Consider the following 22,913-nt stretch of genomic DNA (forward strand, 5'->3'; position numbering starts at 1 on the left):
CCCTACAACTTTATATATATATTCCTGTATATCTCCTTTGTCGAATCTACAGTTCTATTAATTCTCAATTATCTTAAAATTAATATTTACACATTCCATCGTTAGTTTTATCATCGCGTTTCATTTATTCTCTTTCAGTTTTTACTGTTTAAGTCATGAGTCAGATTTCATTACGTCTTTGGTTACTTTAGCCGCTCTTATCTTTTTCTTCATCTCGATAAGTCACCTTCAAAGCATCCACGGAGTAACTGATCGCTGATAATGCAATTTAATTACATTATATTTTTCGATTCTGCACGTACAATGTCTCAAGGTAGCTGGTCTCAGAAAGAAGATGAAATATATTCTATTCTATTCTCCTTTATTTCTCAACTCTGTCATAACTTGCAACTTCTTTCTTTTCCTCTCTCTTTTTCTTTTTGTTTTTCGCTTCTATCAATGTTAACACGTCGCGGGTAACGTAAAAGAAGAAAACGGAAAAATGACGCCAGACCTGCGGTCGGCCGGATCTGGTTCAGAAACGAGATACGCCTGAGAGACCTCAGATGAACAAACAACAACGTGTCGCGTCTCCGCGAGACGATAAATAAACTAGACACGATTGGCGTCCGATACCTGTTTATCGATAATCTCCAATCAACATGTAAGTACTCGAAAAATTTATTTCATATGCTGGGCGATTTTACAAAACATTCTGAGGACAGATTTTCGTTTCTGTTATATCTTTGATGTTCTTTGAACTTTTAAATATAATTTCTTTATTCGTCTTGATTGACGATTGAGTTATGTAAGTTATTTGTAACGAATCGTTAGAAAGTTGTTGATTTCTTGACAAATATTTGAGTAATGTCAGAAAAATCGACCACAAATTTATTGTCTTTAGTTGAACTTTCTGCATTCGGAATAAAACAAATATATGTTTAGGTTTTTGGAGAAAGAAAAAGGGGAAGATAATAATTGCAAGGAAGTGTATAAAAAAGTTATAGTTAATATTAGAAAAAAATAGCAATCTTTTCAGCGGTGGATAAATTCAGAATTTATTTACAACGCGCCAGTAAATAACGCTTAATTAATAAGAACTATTAGTGTTTCCCTATTTTTCATTAATTCAGCTTCATATATGCACAAAAGAAATACAATCTGGAAATAATTATGGACAATTTTCCAAATTATTACGTCCCGAAAACTGAGCATGATAGCATTTCAGAGTCATGTCTCGGACATAGAATTAGCGTTCTTAGACTAGATAATTTCAACTTTTACTAAAACTTTAGATTTTATTTTGTAACACAAAAATAGTTTCACTATATATAGTGACATCGAAATAACTCTATAATACATAAAACTTTATTTTTTCACTTTTTTCCATAAAAGTTTTCAATCACATACTTTCTAACATCTGGCATATATTTCTATCGCGTTCCCCTTCGTTTTAACATTTACATACAAAAAACGCAACATTCGGATGCATGAGAATACACGAAAATCGGATTCGCTCCTATAGTCAATATGCTTTCCCAATCGGGCAACACCTGCATGTGCGTTGGAAAATGTGCGTTTACGCGAGCATCTGCTCTAATGCACGATCTACTGGCCCATTTCCAGCTGCGTGTCCCGGAAGCAAGAGAGGCATTCGCCCCAATTAATTATAAATTATCCAGGATGACGCGTCCCGAAAGTTTACCCCCTTTATCCACACCCCTTGGCCGACTGCGAGTCAGACTGTGAGCAGAAAGTACGGAGTAGAAGCTCTCTCAAACATCAACCAACAAATCCGACATCATTTGACAAAAATCACTTGGAAAAAAATTATTTTCAAAAATTCTAAGAAATGGATGTTATTTCAAATACTTTTTTATATTGCTTTACTTAATTTCTAGCAATATCTTTAACGGTTTCACCTACATATCAATATATATAACCTGTGATACACAAAATAGGAATAAATATTTTTGAAAAAATAATTCTTTGAATTTATGAGTAGCAAATCGATAACAAAGCAAATAAAATAAAATAAATTTAATTAATAGCATATATCAAGTATACTTAACGCAGTTAAAATGCACATTAAATCGTTTGAAAACATTCAAAAAGTATCTACGTTATGAACAATGCGCAAAAGAGATGTATAAAAAGATGCGTAGATGATAATATAACCGACTTTAATCTCAAGGCCGCTGCTCTTTGCGGACACCTGTCTCTCATTTCGTTAAAAATCATTCCAAGACAATGGATAAAACGGTAAAACTTGCTTTGTCGACGCAATCGCTTTTCTAAATAAAAAGCAGAGAGAGAAAGATATATTGTGACATAATAATATAATTTATCACACGAATATAGTCGTGCATTTTAAAAACTATTAATCCTGTATCGAGACATGTATTTAAATTAATTAAAACTGGTAGAAATTTAATACGTTATTCTGGAAAAATATTCAAAATATATCACAATCTATTAGTAAATATATATTACTAAATAAAATTGAATCTCTATTAATATAGAGAAAAATTTTATTCGTAATATTTTTTGAAAAAAAAATTGCAACAATTAAATAAAACTTGTTTGAGAATTGTATAGCGATAGATATTTCTTTATCTACTCACTGTTATAATTTATATTGCATAATTATCGGTATATACCGAATTATATTCCGAGAAAATCGGGTGTCGAAAGACGAGTAAGGAAAAAAACCGCTATTGTACGCGTAGGGGAGGAACAGAAAGGGGACAAAAAGGAATGAAAGGAGATCACAAGTGGTAGAACAGAAGACTATGTAATAGACAGAGGACGGTGGCAATTTACACTTAGAGCAAAGAGAACAGCCGATATTTAGTATCCTGTCGCGTTATCACGCTCGAGGTATCCCGGAGTAAGAGGGAAACAGAGTCCGGAGATGACTGAGAGCTCGGTAGCGGGGAGAAGGAGCGAGCGGAATATAAGGTGTAGGCTTACTTTAGACTCTGCGATATGGAATTACCATACTTATATTCAGCTTTAATATTAAGTTACCACTTTGCTTTACGGCAAGTGAACAGGCCGCCTGCATATAGGAAGCCATCCGAGCGCTCCTGGGACAGTCCATCCCATCTGGGCCCACCTACGAATAACAACGTTCGAACAAGGAAAGTCTCGCTTATTATTTCCACTCGTAATATATCGACGGGCTTTCCTTTCTGCCATCAGTTGGAAATTCCTGTTGCGGGGAGGAAAAGTGTAGTTTTTAAGAAAGCCTAGACGTTCGGTTTTATCTATAATCGTGGAATACGCATATTTGCTCGTTCTCCGTGTTATTCATCCCGAAGAGTAATCGGCTTCACTTTCTTTTACCGGATGAAACAGTTAAAATCCGTAGTTTTCGGAGGCGAAAGGAGGTATGTAATTATTGTCTGATAAAGGAGTAATTGGGTTAAAGAGATATGACGTAAATATTCATTCTGTGAAATCAATCCCCCATCTTTGAAATTGGATATTGATCTCGAAATATCCGATTCGCGTAACATTCGATGACGTTTATCCTAGTTTTGCGGATCCTTGACCTTTCTCCGGAAAGATAGCATATCTCATATAAGGCTTCGCAATAATCCTATCTGAAAACTCACCGTGTGTGCGACGCGCTTTTCAGTTACGACGATAGAAAGTGAAAGAATTTTGCGCATATAAGAAGGTAGAGGTACTGACTTCTGTGCGTGCTGGGGTACGAGCTGGACTTCCTAGCACCATTAGAAATCAGTACTACTCTTCTTAGCATTCGGCAAAGCTAGACGAAGCGAGGCGGGATCGTTTTCTCGTTTTACGAGTGCGCGTGATTAAAAGTTAAGGAAGATCTTGGAAAGAGAATGTTGGCGGAGACTAACGTAATTCTGTGAGAATAATTAAACGCTTTCTTATTTTTTTTTAATCTTTCTCATACATCATTTTCATATCTATACATATTCTTTTTTTATCTTTACAGCCACTAGTACGGCATTACGGCCGATACGAAGACGTAATATTTATACGTTGTTTGTGCGATGTCCTGTCTTATTATTAAATTACAGCTCTTTTCACCAACCCTCTTGTGCGCGCGTTTCATTCCTCCAGTATAACGGTCGTTATTACAATATACAAGACATGAACAATGATCCTATCCCCCTAGTTGAGACAAATTAAGTGGCACAGTTGTCTAAACTATTCTGCCCGTCAGATATATGCCTGTAGTATAATTATGATTAACTATGTAAAGAATGTCATGAAAAAACATTTCGTAAAATATTTCTAATTACTAATTGCGCGAAATTTGTAAATTTTGTTAACTTAGTTTTATCAATTCTTAGCTGAATTAAGAGAGCCCTCTCTAAAAACAAAATTGAGATATCAGACATTCGTCCAGTGAATCGTATATGATCGAATTTCAAAATATTGTTCACTTTATTGAAATTATTTATACTAGGAGGGAACGTATCACATTGTTATTCAGTGTATGTTGTAGTCTTTCGTACACACTTATATAAATATTATTATATACATACACACACATATACATACACGAAGTCCTATGAGAAGATAACATATAAGTAGAATATAAACCGGTACTACCATATATCTTTTTCCTTTGGAAAAATTTCCGGAAATGCATTGTTTTCAAGATATCTCATTTTTTTAATAGTAACAGCAATAGGTTCAGGATAAGAACAATTAAGTGGGAAAATTGGCAGATAGGAGCTAAGGCGCGAATAGTGCATTTGTTTTTTTTTTCGATTCTTCGTGTAGAATTTTGGTAATTCTGTTACAATTAAATCTAATATTTATATTTTTCTAAAATAAATCAGCTAACTCCAACTCTTTCTAATAGTAGTTGCGTTCGCGAATGAGAGATGTCGAAAAACTTTATTTTATAATATAATCTTTCTCATACATCATTTTCATATCTATACATATTCTTTTTTTATCTTTACAGCCACTAGTACGGCATTACGGCCGATACGAAGACGTAATATTTATACGTTGTTTGTGCGATGTCCTGTCTTATTATTAAATTACAGCTCTTTTCACCAACCCTCTTGTGCGCGCGTTTCATTCCTCCAGTATAACGGTCGTTATTACAATATACAAGACATGAACAATGATCCTATCCCCCTAGTTGAGACAAATTAAGTGGCACAGTTGTCTAAACTATTCTGCCCGTCAGATATATGCCTGTAGTATAATTATGATTAACTATGTAAAGAATGTCATGAAAAAACATTTCGTAAAATATTTCTAATTACTAATTGCGCGAAATTTGTAAATTTTGTTAACTTAGTTTTATCAATTCTTAGCTGAATTAAGAGAGCCCTCTCTAAAAACAAAATTGAGATATCAGACATTCGTCCAGTGAATCGTATATGATCGAATTTCAAAATATTGTTCACTTTATTGAAATTATTTATACTAGGAGGGAACGTATCACATTGTTATTCAGTGTATGTTGTAGTCTTTCGTACACACTTATATAAATATTATTATATACATACACACACATATACATACACGAAGTCCTATGAGAAGATAACATATAAGTAGAATATAAACCGGTACTACCATATATCTTTTTCCTTTGGAAAAATTTCCGGAAATGCATTGTTTTCAAGATATCTCATTTTTTTAATAGTAACAGCAATAGGTTCAGGATAAGAACAATTAAGTGGGAAAATTGGCAGATAGGAGCTAAGGCGCGAATAGTGCATTTGTTTTTTTTTTCGATTCTTCGTGTAGAATTTTGGTAATTCTGTTACAATTAAATCTAATATTTATATTTTTCTAAAATAAATCAGCTAACTCCAACTCTTTCTAATAGTAGTTGCGTTCGCGAATGAGAGATGTCGAAAAACTTTATTTTATAATAAAGAAAAAAATTACTAAAGGCAATTTTCTCAACAAAAAAAAATAGCTTATTTTTTGACAAGAAAAAAAAAATATCGGTTTGTACCCTATTTATATAGGACATTCTGTATACATACATACATATGTATGTGTTGTGTGTGTGTACATATATATAAACTTCGTATTTTGCGAGGAATATATGAAACATTATAATAAATAATTTTATATTCATACACAACTTGGAACTATACGGTAATGACTGTGGCGATGGCGTAGTAAGGGAGTACGTGCTTATATACAACAATATCAAATTCGTTCACGCAATGCACTCACCGTAGAAAATGTAGCGCACAGCGGACCAGCCTTCCCAATGTCTTCTTATTTCGCATGTCTGACGAAAAAGCAACGACATCGAGCATCCAGTTGAAAAGCAAGAAGATCAAGGACACTTGATACCCTCCTTATACGGCGCAGTACGTACCAATTAAAACAAAATGTTTTACGAAAGAGTCCGATGTGAAAAAAAGAATATAAGTCATAATTTTGCCAGTTAATAAAAGAAAAGGAATAGATGTCGGTCGATTTCAAATCTATAAGCGAATAATGTAATTTTATTAACAAAAGATGTAATTCACATAAAAGTGAGTCAATATTTTTAAGAAAGTATTTAATATTTAGTCCATATACTTTCGACTTTGATCTGTCATGTTTTAACATTTTTAACTTATATCTTTTCAAATGTCGAGTATTGATATAGAAATCCAATTCTAAGGGAGTGCACAGTAACAGGTTGTACCGCCTGACAATTCAGCTCTCGACGTTTCAGCTCAACTTTTATTTAAAAACTCTTATAATTTCAGCTTTTCTTCAATGTGCGGACTCTTCGAGTACAGGCGCGAATGCAGTTAATTCTTATCGGTAATGACTTATCGCTAGTGCATAATTAACGAGCAAGATTGGAACGATTTCACCCGAATGGGTTACGATGGTCGTCAAGCGACAACGAGGACGACAACGAGAACGACGATAAGATTCCTGACGAATTTCTCCGGTGGTTAGGTGGATTCCTTGCTTCGATTGATCGCCTTAAGCCTCGTCCAGGTCTCGCCGAGAGCTTTCGCAAAATGATCATCAACTACGCAAAGAATATATAAGACAGATTGGTCCAGTCTAGACCATCAAGGGAACTAATCCGACACAGACTGGATCCAAACAGTTTTATTTGGTCTATTTGCATATCACATATTCTTTAACTTTGACTTTTTTATGAAACATTTTTATAAAACGCGCGAAAATAATCAATTTCCTACTTATTTAATCGAATCGAGATTATAAAAATACCTTTTTGTTAAATAAGAAAAATATCACAAAAAATTGTTTAATTTCGTAGATATCTTATTCTTTTTTGTAAATCAAACGTGCCAATAGAGAATTAATGTAAAAATCGCATTTCATAAGTAATAAGCCAATAAATTGAATCCAGATAAAGTCTAGCCTGGACCATTGAAAATACCATCATCCATGGTTGACTCAAGGCTGGATTTAGAGTGTTGTATCTATCTATCTATCCTTATACTCCCTTTTCGCGTGCAGATAAATTTTTAATATATACTTACCGCTCAGGCCGGTTTCCTTGTCGGTATTAGTGGCATTAAAGACGGCCGCGTACTCTTTCGGGCCCAATGACCGCTTGAAATGCTCGTCGATCGCAGGATCGCTGACACCACCCGCCGTCCTGATGCCGGTCCTCTGTCCACTCGCCGCAGTAGGCATCGCCGTCGGCGTAGGCGTCTCCGCCGTGTCCTCGATCGTAGTGCCTAAACAAAAATACGAATCCCTTTCGTTAATTAACTCCAAATAAATAGCGTTTTTGGCAGCGGCAAGTAAAATTTATGTTACGTTGACATTACTTGCAACATTTTTACTATTTATATGTAATTATTTAATAATATATGTTCTATTATATGCATTTATATATATATATATATGTGTGTATGTGTGTATTTAATTATGTAATATTTATATGTGATTATAGTTAATACATATAAATCACACAAATTCAGAAAAAGATTTAGAATAAAAGATAAAAACCTCGCGAGAACATATAAAGAAATAATTCGGTAAATTTCAATAAAATCTTTAAATTACAGCATCTTTTTTAAAATGTATAAAAAAAATCTATTATTTCCGATATTTGAGATATAAATTCGGAGACAATATATATTAATATCATATTAATATTTATATATTAATAATATTAATTATGCATATTTTAATCATGTTTAAACTTCTTAAATAATATTTATTAATAATTTCTAACAGAGCATATGAAATATTTAAAATCAACATCTATGAATAATAGATCTATCTAGCGTCGTTATGATATAGTTCGGATTATTCGTCATCGTGTTAATTCCATTCATGACTAATACGAGGATTAATGTTTCAGGAAAGCCTGCAAGCACGAAAGAATGCTGTCGGGATTAACCGTATATTCCCATTGAAAGTGGCCTCACATCTGCACGATATTTCGGTGCAGCGGGCATTGCATTGTCATGGAACGCAGGCATCCCTATGACGACAATAGGACCTCAGGGATGCGAGATGCTTAACGACATCGTCAAAATATCCGTTGTTAGTCGGAAACAGTTCGGTAAAAATACCGGACAGCGCGAAGACAACAATAAATTTATTATTTATACGATCTATACCAATAGATTATATAATGACGATAAGGCAATAATCTTTATCGTTTGCGCAGATGATCTTTTCTTATCCTTACAATCAGAGAAATGACAGTCATATCTTTTTACAATCAATCAGATTTTTAAAAATATTCCATTTTAATAATCTCATTAATTAAATAAAATTATATTACAAATTAAAAGAAAGATTTTATTATTTATTTGCTTTCTTAATAATTAATTTAATTTTCTTCTGTAAATATTGAGTGTTGGAGTTGCTCTATAATTACATCTCGGTTTCAGCGTTAAAGCGTTTTATTCCACCTTTCTTATAAAATTGTAATAACGTTGCCAAAAGAAATTACATCAAGACTTTACCAGTGAATCTATCAACTTTCTTCAATATCGAGACTTTATATCACAATTTGAATTGAAATGTTATATATATATATATATATATTACATCGCTACCGGATGCGAGAATATTGCCGAAACTTAATTGCGAAAACTTATTGTTAGTGTAAGTCGGATTAGAAAAAGTAATGATAGTTTCACGGTCGAACCTTCATAAATCTTTCTTCTTTCGATACCTATATGGTTTTTTCTTCAGTACCGGCAAATACAATACTGAACCTTTCGGTGAGCTTTCTCTCTTTATGTTTATTTTTTATATTTTACACGGGATGTAATTTTTTGGCGTCATTTTGTTTACGTTATGAGAAAATTGAAATTTATAAAATCGCCGAAGGTCGCCCATTTCCTCGCGACGAGGTATCTAGAATTGGAAAACCGATCTAACAACAACCCTTCCCTGCAATCGATAGAGAAGAAGCAGGAAGAAAAGGAGGACGAAGGAGGAGGGTGATAAAAACGAGTCCGGTTCCCAGGATGGGCAGGAAGTGCCTAATAGTCGTGAGAGGATCGTCAGGAAGATGTTGAAACTGGTTTAGAGGCGCGTAGGGAAAAGATGAATGGACCGAAGAGATGAGCGGGGCGAGAGGGTTTCCTCCGTCTGCGAGTCGGTTGACTTCTCAATCAATCCCGCCGATAATTAACAAACGAGCATATGACTCTTGTACCTTTATCGCCAAATTATAGAATATAGCTGGCTCTATCCAGCGAATGAATCGAGATTATCAAAACTCTCCAAAATTTAACATAAGAGACAAAATAGTTGAACATTCATTCAACGTCTAAATTTATATATTATTAAATTAAAAAATGGTATCCTTGTCTTTTGTCAGTTGGAGAATTTTATAATCCAACACGAAACATTCTTTCTTTTTGGTGTGTGTAACTGATCTTTTACTAATATCTTTTTCTCTTTTAGGTGAGAAAAGCAATGCTTCTTCAGCAATGCTTACCGGATTGCGGTATGGTCGGGACAATCACACTCGGCCTGCTATGGTGATGATGCTGCCGCGCCGCCGACATATCCAACGCTTCGCTCTGAATCGGATCTTTCCTACGCTCCTTGCGCCACGCGCTGCTCGGCTTCCGATGTAGATTCGTCGTTTTCGGTCTCTCCTCTGCAACACACAAAGCACCGAAGATGCTACTGTGAATGCACATGGATTAACGACTCGATGATTGTACCAGCGATGAAGAGATGATCAAGATGGATTTTTCAAATCTTATGTTATTCCTTGAATCTTATATCGATCACACTCGGTCTGCTGTAATTTTCGTGCCACTGATATATTCACTACTCCGAATCGAATTCCTCCTACGTTCCTTGGATTCGTCTTGCTTCAAGTAATACAAGATAATTCGTAGTCGAGAGAATAGGATTATAGCACGAGACAATACGTACAATTCTAAAGCGAGGGTGTGCACGAGACGTTACGTACGATTCTAAACTTTCGAGAAACACTGACTTATTTTTTCTCCTGACACTTTGTTTCGTCTTACTGTGAAACGGAAGAGGAATGCCACGCATGCGTATTACTACAAATACAGGGTGAAAGCGAGGGTAACGACAGATGAGCTATAAGAAAACACCGGTTGTAAATATACTTGAAGGTAATAAAGAACACATATATATATATAAATCAATATAAACGTAAGAAAGAGACGAACAAACTTTATCGGCGTATCACACATCAATGATATCAACATTCGATACATTTCATATGTTAAATGAAAAGCACGATATGTATATATCTTTAAAGCAGCTTGGAGTCGCGTAAACAAAATAGATTGGTTATTTCAATACATAATAAAATGTTATATATATATATATATATATAACATCGCTACCGGATGCGAGAATATTGCCGAAACTTAATTGCGAAAACTTATTGTTAGTGTAAGTCGGATTAGAAAAAGTAATGATAGTTTCACGGTCGAACCTTCATAAATCTTTCTTCTTTCGATACCTATATGGTTTTTTCTTCAGTACCGGCAAATACAATACTGAACCTTTCGGTGAGCTTTCTCTCTTTATGTTTATTTTTTATATTTTACACGGGATGTAATTTTTTGGCGTCATTTTGTTTACGTCATGAGAAAAATGAAATTCAAAATTCTTGGCGTATCCTTGTAATAAGTTCCATTATAGATTGAAATTTATAAAATCGCCGAAGGTCGCCCATTTCCTCGCGACGAGGTATCTAGAATTGGAAAACCGATCTAACAACAACCCTTCCCTGCAATCGATAGAGAAGAAGCAGGAAGAAAAGGAGGACGAAGGAGGAGGGTGATAAAAACGAGTCCGGTTCCCAGGATGGGCAGGAAGTGCCTAATAGTCGTGAGAGGATCGTCAGGAAGATGTTGAAACTGGTTTAGAGGCGCGTAGGGAAAAGATGAATGGACCGAAGAGATGAGCGGGGCGAGAGGGTTTCCTCCGTCTGCGAGTCGGTTGACTTCTCAATCAATCCCGCCGATAATTAACAAACGAGCATATGACTCTTGTACCTTTATCGCCAAATTATAGAATATAGCTGGCTCTATCCAGCGAATGAATCGAGATTATCAAAACTCTCCAAAATTTAACATAAGAGACAAAATAGTTGAACATTCATTCAACGTCTAAATTTATATATTATTAATTGTTAGTTCTTTTAAAATTATACTGTACATCAAATCTCTTCGCTAGAGACCCGATTAGTCCTGAACGCGGCAAAGAAACATCTCTAATTTATTATTGAACTCAATTTTAAACTTTCTGGGATTATGTTTCTTTTAATTTGCATCATTTTCTAGACTTTTTCAGAGTTCTCTTTTATTTTCTATCGCGTTCTATAGAGTAACATACCTTCCGATTTGCAAATCAGTCGAAGACTGTCGATGTTACGCCACGGTTGCCAGAGGCGCCGTCTCTTGGATGAAATCTCCATGTTATCGGCCTTGAGAGCATTAATTGCAAAAGCGAGTCAAATTAAGGGGACCGCCTTTCCTTACGAGAGATCGAAAGTGATTGATCTTCCGACGAGCAGAGTCACCGTGAAAGTTTATTGTTCTTCGGACGTATTGTACGGAGTTATATTCTTTCCTCGAATCGAGATTTCGGTTTATTCGGAGAAGCTTCTTCAAAACAGCTTTTTTTATACTCTTCAAAATTTTTCGATAAAGTTACAACAGTTTTTAGAATAATTTTTACTTAAATTTGATGTATAAAAAGTGTAGCAAAAAAATAACTTTTAATTAAAACTTTTTAGAAGACATATCGCTTGACGTATTTTTCGAAGCACTTTGTCACTTTCATCTTCGAGATGAAAAAAAATTACGATACAATTTCCACATTAAAAATCCCATTCTTAAATAAATTCGTTTGTGCACTGATCACTTTTTCCTTTTTTTCCAAAATTTTTACAAACTCAAAGTATCACGCAAAGTATCTTTGTTCTTGAAGACGGCCAATCACGACGATCACAGAATGGTCGAAGCGGTGCAAAACGATCAAAATATCAAAGAAAAGATCACGTGAAGAGTTGAGAATAATTGGAAGTAAGAAGAAAGCAACAGGCAAAATCAGAGAAACGAAGAAAAAGGCGAGGATTATATATATATTGGGAGTACGAGATAAAACGCGAAAAAGCCACAAAACGCAGGAGCTCCGAGAGAGTGAGACGCGCATTCGCGGAGAGAAGCTGCGAGAAAGAGGTTCACAATCGAGGAGTGCAATCACGAAGTGCGCACAATGCCCAGGACCACGACAACGGCGACGATGAGGAGAAGCCGCGAAGTCCTTCAAAACGCGCGTCCCTCTCAAAGGCACGCTCGCGGTTTCGTGGATGCGTCTCTCTCATGACTGTCTTAAGATTCATTCATTCATCCACCGCCGCCTCCTCGGTTCGTCGTTCACCGCATTCTCCCCTCTCGCCATCCACGTGGAACCGAAGGAGGTTGCTTTTTACGCATACAAATACTCTGACTCGCGTATATACATGTACAAATGTATAGCGGGGGTATCTTGCACGGATACATCGCGAATTTAAGTGTGTATTTGTAAGGTGGATACTACGAACGAGCGCGCAAAACCAACTCGATTCTCTTGTTGCTTTCTCTCTCGGCCTCTCTATCTTTTTCTTTCTCTCTCGTGCAGCATACTGGGTGTGCCGAGATCAAAAGATTCGCACATTAACATCCATTGATTATTTAAGAGATCTGATAAAATGATAAAAATATACTAAAAACACTCGAAATCCATCCTGTTTACGATATTTATATCTCTAACACATTTTTAGGCGAGTCAAATGTAAAAATAAAAAATACTGTGGTGCGATTAATAAGTAAAAAAAATTCTAAAATGTTATCGCACACATAATATTGCAGATATGTAATTGTTTTAAAAAACAATTAAAATATGATTTTATTAAGAAGATCGAATCCTTAAGTCGAAGACCACATGGATGATAGAACGAGCAATTTTGTACGACCCTTTATATACACGGAGATATACGATAGAAAACCGGCGCATCGATGCGATGCACGCACGAATGCGTGATAACGGCGGAGAGAGTTTATTTTAATTCACTCGATATCCATGTACTATCATTATCGCACATCGACTTTGTCGCCAAGTCCGCGACTTTCGCAAAGTTGCTTACTTTTCACATAATTTTTTTAACGATAACAGGGCACTGTATACAAAATAAATTATAAAAAATATAAAAAAATTTTATGAGGAAGGAGAGAGAGAGAGAGAGAAAGAGAGAGAGATCGGATAATATCGCATGATTCATACATTAAATTATATTATTAGACAGAAATATAAGAGAATATGTGTGACATGCAACTTAACATTTATTCATTCGTATGGAAGGTCTACTTAATTTGTATCATAAATAAAGTCATTATTTTATTCATTCGATCTATTATTCGAAACAAAAGTATAAAGTGCAATAGAGAATTTAAGCAGCCGATGCATATTTTGTTTGAAACCTTCTGATAAAATGTATCGATGTAAGCAGAGGACGGACGGACTCACTCCGTCGAAGAATAAAAATTCAAGATCAGCAAATGCGCATTCACGCGCGGAGCTGAACACGTGTATTTAATCTGCAATACGCAGAATCGCACGATTATAAACGACGACTATGCGGAACCGTTGTTACAACATTTCGAGGTATTATTCAACAAGCATAAATGGAATCAGAATTCGAATTACACGATCGTCTTGTGATGACAAACGGCAGACCAATAACTATCTTATTAATATTTATAATATTAATTACATATATCATTATATAATTAATACTAATTATGATATATGTTTCTTTTTCAGGCTACATAAATTTTATTAAAAAATTGTACTGCTAATTAGCAGAGAAATGTAATAATCTATATAATTTCGAATCTGGCAAAATATATTTCAGATACACATTATTTACTTTTCAAAGTATAGTATCAATTAGAGATTGAAGATACATATTTCAAACATTTTATTGTATAACTTAAATATATTCGTATATATATTCGTTATTGTACTTCTTATTTTAGCAATCGCGCAAAAGCGTTCGAATCATTCTGCAAAGACGATTTCGTAAGGGGACTGACTGAATACAAAGCGAAGAATGCGATTGCTCACCCGCGATCGTATGATCGATTCCGTATAAATACGATTGCGGATTGGATTGTAACCGAGATAGTAACAGTATGTTACAATCGCAAATTTTTTTTATGTCAAGTAATGGCATATTGCATTATGACTAGGCACCTGCGATAATAATAGGCGATACCTATGGCGATTCGCCGCAACTTGCATACAAACGAGTCTGGTTAACGCCATCGTGCACGCGCGCAAAATATAGAATGACTATTAAACGAATTATGCGAGGAATGTCGACAGCATGTCAAGTAGTCGTTGCTGTTTTTAAAGTCTGTGCATTTCACGCGAATAACTTGATCGCGTTACATCGCGCTAAACCGCATATCCATCATAAGTATATCATTTACATATAATTTGAAATTTTATGGAAAAGACAAAAGGAAAGATCGGAGCAATCTTTTTGAGAAAATAAGCATGACAGAATTAAAAGAAATGGACTTCATTATAAATTAGAAACGTTTTGATTTTCCATTTTTAAATAAAGCGCAGCCAAATAAAGCACAGAAATTTTCGGATTGGGAAATTGGAAAATGATATATTGATACTTGATATATTGATATATTAATACTTTATACTTAATGGATATGCGCATTTTATTTTATAGCGCAGGTTACTTTATTTGTCTTAAAGACAATCATTATATAATAAAAAAACACAAGTTTTTTCAAATTTGTTTTTAATATTCTAAGAATGAGTTTAATATATTAATTACAAATTATCCGCGTTGTAATATTATATAGCATGTCTCTTATGTCATCTGTAAATGTGAAATAATTTCTCTCTCTTGTGTAATTGAAATAAATTATAATATAAAATAGAATAATATAGGAATTATTAACTTTAATATTTTAATTTAATTATTATTATATTCGCTTTAAAATTTTAAAGTTTAAGGACAATAAATGGAGTGAAATACGATCAACTTTTTTATAATCACGTATTGCAAATATTAAACTAGATTAAAATAAGAGTAATTTCGTCTCTCGACGGCCAAGGACACTTCAACAAGAAGACACGTTATTAGAAATTCTGATCGCCCTAAGGTTCGCGCGAATCGCAAAATATTCCAAAAAGTATAAACTGACCTTGCACCATCGTCGCCGCTCTGGAGAGGACGTCCAAGGCACTCTCGACAGCGGACATATCTTCCCTCCTCCTTCGTTTCGTCTGTTCCAACTTCTTCCTTCTTTCCTCTCCTCCTTCTTCTCCTTCTCCTCTCGGGTGTCACCCCCGCACGAAATTCGCGTGTACCCTGACAGCGGTTCGCGAATTCTCACTTTGCTCCACTGCGTAGAGTTGCTTCCTTCGTCGCTGTCTTCGCGGCAAGGATACGTCGTCCTTGTCCTCGTCTGCTTCCACGTCGCGAAAGAAGGCGCTCTCTGTATAGGGACAGAAGTCGAACTATAACTGTTTGGGGCCTTCCTCGTGACCGCGAAGGCGGCGCAAATAAAGTAAAACGGGGATTAAAAAACGTGACATTGTCTGTGGAATGCGGACTCCTCACCGCCAACACCTCTCCTCCTCTCGTGGGACTCCCCACCCCCGCAATGCTCTTTCTCTCTCTCTCTCTCTCTCTCTCTCTCCTTCTTACGCGGGATCTCTCTTCTCGCGTGCCACGTACTTAGCGGCAGGATCGACACGTTCGCGCAAAATAGAATCAATCAAATATCGATTGATAATCGTTTTAATTAAATATATGGTGTTATAATGACATTTCTAATGATATATTCCTTGACCACTTAAGAATCGATTTTTCTTTAGCGATTATTAAATAATGCAATTGATACTGATAGTTCATTCTTTTTTTTATATTAAGTCTCCTGATATCAAGTCCCTAATTAATTGCATTCTTTTTTTATTGTTATTTTCTTAATTATTAACGCTTAAAACGTTTAAAAAATATTTAGAAGATTGCTACAGATGTTTATAATGAAAAATATTTAGAAACTTTCTACTGGCAAATTATGATCATTTTCGAATTTATTTTCCATTTGTTGCTCGAGATTTTTAGTCAAACTTTACTGATATACATTTCTTATATGCTTATACATTCTTTTCAAGTTACAAACATTTGACAGTTCTACATTAATGAAAAAAAGCCAACGTCTAAATAACTCGACAAATATGCAAATATTATCTGATATTCTTCTGAAAAATGCAAAGATATAAATATAGAAAATAGTATAGAATAGAAATGGCAGTGTTAGTGTACATCACTTAAATATTAAAACACGGTATATTATCGTTATTACTGTTATAAAATATGCATGTAATAAACAATAAACATTTACGTGTGTTTCACGATTTCTCATTAATATACAATTTTCAATGAAATTCGGAAAGAATGCATTTGCATCGTTATAATTAGCATAATGAATTAGTAAAATTTGATTAAATTATATATTTTAGGAAACACTTTGTATGCGATATGTAATTTACATCAATATTACAATCTCTAGATTAAGATTTCTACTGATTTTTTTAGATTCCTATACACACGTATATAAACTTCGAAAACATAATACTTTTAATAATTTATGAATTTCGTTTTCTGAAATCTTTTTTGATGTAAAACAAAAAAGAAGTCTAGTATATAGTCATTTCCGATGTTCGCTTTTATTTTAAACAGAGAAATAGTTCGGATTTTCGGATTTGTGAGAAGGAAAAGAGAATTGTTGATTGCTAGTTCGAGCCCCTCGCTACTTGTATCACGGCCTCTCTCATTCCTTACCATCCTCCTCGCATGCTTTTCCCACTTCTCGCAACACTACCGTACGGTCGACATCACGATTCTATCATAACAATATAAACAACCTTTTATCCGCCTCCCTTCCGCTCCATACATTACTCTCTTTTCGGTATTTTAGCCTTTTCTTCTTGTTCTTTCCAAAGAACCGTGCATTTTGTGCAAACTGATAGAAATGAAACAATTTCATTTTCCCTTTCTTATTCCTTTAATTCGTTAAAATATATTTTTAATTTCCGACTAAGAAATAAAGTGCGTAATTCCATTAATAGAATAAAAAGATCGTAATAAGGAAATAAAAGCAAATTTTTAAAATATCCAGCATTAAAAGAAATATTAACATTTGATATTTAAAGATTATAAATTCCCAACTCGAGAATTATTAATTATTATTTTGCTTGCCAACTATTATTTTACTGATTTATGTTAATTATTAATTATTATCAACTTTTACAAATCTAAATTGTGTAAATTATTAGTGCCAACTTCTTCAAGTTTGCCATCTCTTCAAAAGAATTCTACGAGACACCGCCCGATTCCGCGCGTGTCGTATGTTTGTGGAGTTCCTCGCGTGATAAAACAACGAGATAAGGTTGAGGATGAATCTGGTTTTTACAAAGGCGTGCCGTTCCTCGGCCGTGCCCCTTCCTCCCGTTTCTTTTTTTACGAGTAACGCATAGTGTAAACGTTTTATGAATCACGCGTCGTCTCAGCTGCCGTGCTATTTAAACGAAAGGATGGCCTAAATAAAGTGTATCGCGTGCATGCAAAAATCGCATGTATGTAACGTCATTTATACGAAATGACGTTGCATACATGCGATTTATAACCGCATTTATAAACACGAATTGATGTAAGAGAGATCGGAATTCAGGCACGTAAAACTTTTAAAATTCTAAATACGCAAAATTTACAATTTCGATACATAACGTTTTAAACATTTTACTTTATCCTTCTCAATTTTTCCGATCTCATTTATTCAGGAAAAAATTTTATTTTTTTAATATATTATTTTGTAATTCTCTGTGATTATATTTTTGAAATTTATGGAGATTTTCTTTCAATTACATTCTCTTTGTCGTGAAAATAACTGATTTTAATACTTATATTATCTCTGATCTCTAGTATTATGTGCATTCTGCAATTTATAACAATTAGTACAAGCTAAATAAAAATCACAGAAAAGAAATGAAAATCATGTTTAAATTAGAAATATATAAATAAATATTAAAAATTATATTTATGAAAAAGATATATAAATTTGGGGATAAAATTAGATAAAATTTAAACTGTTAAAAGTATATTTATACTAAAATATATAGAATATAAAAGAAAAACTTGAGTTTTCTCTCTATTCTCGCGCAGATCTAAGTTATGACCGTAAAAATTTAAATTGTATATTTAATTTAATTTAATTAGCCAGAACGTGTGTTAAATTAACGGCGTGTGTGAGCCACAGAGAGAACGGTGAATCTTCGCGCCTTCGACTAACATCACGCACGCCACTCTAATCACTCGATCGGCGAATTCCCACGCGACGTGTTATCTCGGCCGAAGATTCGATCGAATAAATACATAGGGTGTCTAAGCATTAGTATCTCTATAAAACACTAGAAGAAATGCTATCAATATCGAAACGTTTATATAGCTTTCAAATTTCATGAACGCAAACACTGGACCCGCTTATACAATATATGGCAAATACTTTTTTCTATTTAATTATAAATAAGCTTATTTAATAAAAGTTATATTAATACGATTCTAAATTTAGAATTACAAAGCTATAATGCAATATTAAGCAGCTATTTAACACCGCTAATATAAGGATACATGTATAATTTATTTTTAGCGATTGAAAGACACTTATCTTTTTCGGATTGTGTTTTTGATTCGACGATTAATAATAATTTAATTGAATTCATTAATATTAAAAATCATAAACTCTTGCAATATAAGACCTTACAAAGTTTCCGCTAAAGAAAAATTGATTCCAAATTCATGGATTCATAATCTGTAACTGTGCACACACCCTGTATATATGCGTACATATATATACGCACTGAATAGCACGTGGTATGCGGGCGATTATACACGCGACTGCGGAGCTCGAGAACGCCAGAACTCGAAACCGCCGATCGAGATTCCTCGTCGAACATTCTCGTTGACGAATCCGCGAAAAAAAATTGATTCGAGTGAGAATTATCTAAAATTTCAATACTCTATCTATACATTTAAATCCGCTATCTTAATTATTCCTTTGATTTGTTTGCGACATTTTAAATATAATTTTCATTAACTTTAATTTTTATTTTTAAGTATTTATCTTAAATAAAACAAAAATGTGTGTGTAAATACAGTTATATACAACATATAATTTATACAAATAAATGTACATTTTATTCGAAGTATATCTAAAAAAAGTAAAAAAAAATGAATATAATAAAAACATAATATTTCACAATCACAAATATTTTCTGCACAAATATTCGTTAAAAAAACGACGAAAGATTTCTTTCCAGATTACACAAATCTCAATTTGTAAACTTTAAGATTAATAAATCGGGACTGTTATCCAACATATAATATGATAACAACATTGCGATAAATGAACTGTCATCATGACCTCATGTGTTAAGAATTATAATTTTATTACGACAGGGGGGACAAAAAGATTACAATAAAACTTCAAAAATTTTGATTATCGTACACCTGCAAAAGAAAATCCTCAGAACACAAAGAAATATACTGAACAGCTGCAAGGAAATTCAAACACAAAGAAATAGTCAGGGTCCTTCTATATAAATTCCTAAAGAGATCCATTTGGCTGTTCGCGTAAAATCAGTATTCCAATGTAATAACGATCGCTTTTCCCCAAACAAAGATCAGTATAATCATCCGAGAAAAGTTCGACGCACTCGATGGAATTCCAAACGCGAGCATGTTCCGCCGAACTTTTACACGCCGCATATGAAACGTCAAATATCACTTTTCTCTGATTTGCTCGAATATATTCGGATGTTATAATTTTATTACAGAACGTAAAAATACAATAAAAACTATATAATATAAGAAAGTGAATATATAAAATTACATATATGTACAACATAAAGAGCGTATTTTATTTCCATTGTTATTAAAAATAGAATAATGTTTTGAAAAATTTGACGTAATTATATGTATGGTCAATTTTCTACAAAAATATCCGACAGATTAATAATAAAAAAAACATTTACGCTAATTTTTGGGGGAAAGAATAAAAATATCAGTCCCGCAAATTTAATCCTTTATATAGATTTCTCCGCGTCGCGTGTACTTTCTACACTTTACGCATTCAAAACGGAGTTGACGCAACACGCTCGTTTTCGAATGGAAATGAAACGAGATATAATATTAAATAAAAAAGTCTAGAAAAATATAAAAAAATATGCAAACGCGAGATAAATTGTATCAAATGCAAATGATCGTGAACAAACGTAAAAATTATTTTCGCGCAAGAAATCCGATCTCGTTCAAACGATACCGGTTTCGACGAGTTTCGTTCAAACTCCGCTTCGAATTCGTCGAACGTGCAGATAAGACGAGCTCGCGAATTCCGCGGTAAATTCCAACGTTGCGGAATGCACTTCTCCCCGAAAAATACAAACGTCGTAAACCATTTTGAAACGCTGATACTCCCTTCTCGTGCGAATAACAACGCCGTGGAATTTGGTATATCTTACGCCGGATATGTGCCGAGTCTTGCATTTCTCTTTATGTATCGACTTGCAATATGTGATATGGTTTTTTTGAAACAAACGATTATTCTCGTCGACGTCAATGATTCTCGAGCGTCAATCATGCAAAACGCGATTTTGCCACAAAAACTCTAAAAGCGAGCGAAATGTCAACTCGCACGCTCGTCGGGGTCTCGGAATTATTTTCTTACGACACGATGATTTTTTTCGAAGGACAAAAAGTGTGCGTGCGCGAAATCGGTAAATACATATATATATATATATACCTGCTGTGAAATTCCTTGACAAACACGATGACGAAGAGACGGGCGCTCTGTCGGCTCTCTCGCGCGCTTTGTCGGTGATTTCGAAAACAGCCAACTTCATGCAATCGCGCGCCGACTTTTCGAATTTTCGCTCGCCGGGAATTGATCGCCGACTATATTATTCGAACGTCGCGAGTAAAATATCTATCGTGAGAAGTCGACAAGGACAATGACGACGACGACGGACGCTTCGAGAGCGCTACTCCGCGCGGGTCGTCGGCGCCGCCGCGCGGCGCGTCTCTCGACGTTCGCGAGGAATCAATAGAGGAATCCGGCATAGCGTAAAAGAATAAAAAAAAAGAGGGGAAAAAAATAACGAGAAAGAGAGAGAGAGAGAAAAATGTGCGCATTCTTCGGAAGATTCGCGCCGACACGTCGTGTCTCGTCGTATCGCTTTATTTGACGTGTGTATATATTCACGTACGTACGTACGTACATATACGTATGTTTGTGTTATGCTTTACTCACCCGTGGACACACTCGTCGCACTGCACTGCGAAGGCTCGTGCGATTCTCACGTCGTGACACTCCTACGCCGTGTGTTGACACTCGGTCAAACGTGACGTCGATAGCTCGACACCCTCGTCGCCGGCGCGTCGTACCGCCAGCGAGGACGCGTTTTCATCGAAAACGACGAAAATCTAATGGCATGCGGGCGGGTGGACGCGCGCGGCCCGTTTGACACCGACAGGCAGGCCTCGGCTGTCCACCCCCCTAACCCCTCCGTCTCTCGTCGCGCTCGAGCATTACGCTGGAATGCGCGGTATGCGGCGCGATCGTCGCGTCCTGACGGCAAAACCGCCAACTGACGCCCGCTGCGCGTCGCGGTATTGTAAATACGCCAACGAGAGTCTTGTCGCCAACAACGAACATCACCTGGCGATTATACGCGGAGTATTGATATCTTGCGACGAACGTATAATGTATATATATATATATATATATATATACATTATACGTTCGTCGCAAGATATCAATACTCCGCGTATAATCGCCAGGTGATGTTCGTTGTTGGCGACAAGACTCTCGTTGGATATATATGATTAAAGATGTAGATATGTGTATATACTTTGCTCTGTTTGACTTGGCCTGTTAAAACTTGAAAACTTTGAATCGTATCGCTTAACGCTTACATTGTTCTATATTTTATTTTTAGCAATATTTATACATACGTGAGAAAACGCGCGCGAGATGTACGGGTGTATTATGTTGTACATTCACATGTGTAAACATACACACACACAAACTCGCGTGTATACTTGACGATAAAAAAGTCATCTATATTATTTTGATTTAATAATATAAATATAAAAATACATAAAATTATAATTAAGGAACATATAATTAAGACTTCGTTTCTAACTTTGCTTTTTTTGCCAAAAATGGCAATGTCCTACTTTTCTTCTCGTTGTCTTAGTCGTACACGAAAAAATGCGGTCATTCTACTTATAGGGGCGGTATAAGCCAATAATATATACAACAGAGATTATTCATGCATATAAATTAGAGTTATATTACATATATACTTTCGGAATCGATAATACTTAATTA

General features: G+C 34.9%; 1 protein-coding gene across 2 annotated transcripts; it reads right to left on the reverse strand.

Annotated features, from left to right (window-relative positions):
- Window positions 1-4,879: 4,879 nt before the first annotated feature.
- On the reverse strand, window positions 4,880-22,102 carry LOC115236741 (transcription cofactor vestigial-like protein 4). Of its 2 annotated transcripts, none has more exons than XM_029809392.1 (5): window positions 21,831-22,102; window positions 15,663-15,956; window positions 9,890-10,054; window positions 7,458-7,658; window positions 4,880-6,976 (listed from the first exon to the last, which is right to left on the reverse strand). In XM_029809392.1, exons 2-5 carry the CDS (start codon window positions 15,718-15,720, stop codon window positions 6,897-6,899), a joined length of 504 nt encoding a protein of 167 aa, XP_029665252.1. In that variant the 5' UTR covers window positions 15,721-15,956; window positions 21,831-22,102; the 3' UTR covers window positions 4,880-6,896. The 2 variants fall into 2 exon arrangements, with proteins under 2 accessions (XP_029665252.1, XP_029665253.1); XM_029809393.1 differs by lacking the exon at window positions 21,831-22,102 and adding an exon at window positions 21,324-21,562.
- Between the last annotated feature and the right edge of the window lie 811 nt (window positions 22,103-22,913).

The sequence above is a fragment of the Formica exsecta genome, unplaced genomic scaffold (genome assembly GCF_003651465.1).
Source record: "Formica exsecta isolate Colony F162 unplaced genomic scaffold, ASM365146v1 scaffold26, whole genome shotgun sequence".
NCBI classification, from domain to species: Eukaryota; Metazoa; Arthropoda; class Insecta; order Hymenoptera; family Formicidae; genus Formica; species Formica exsecta.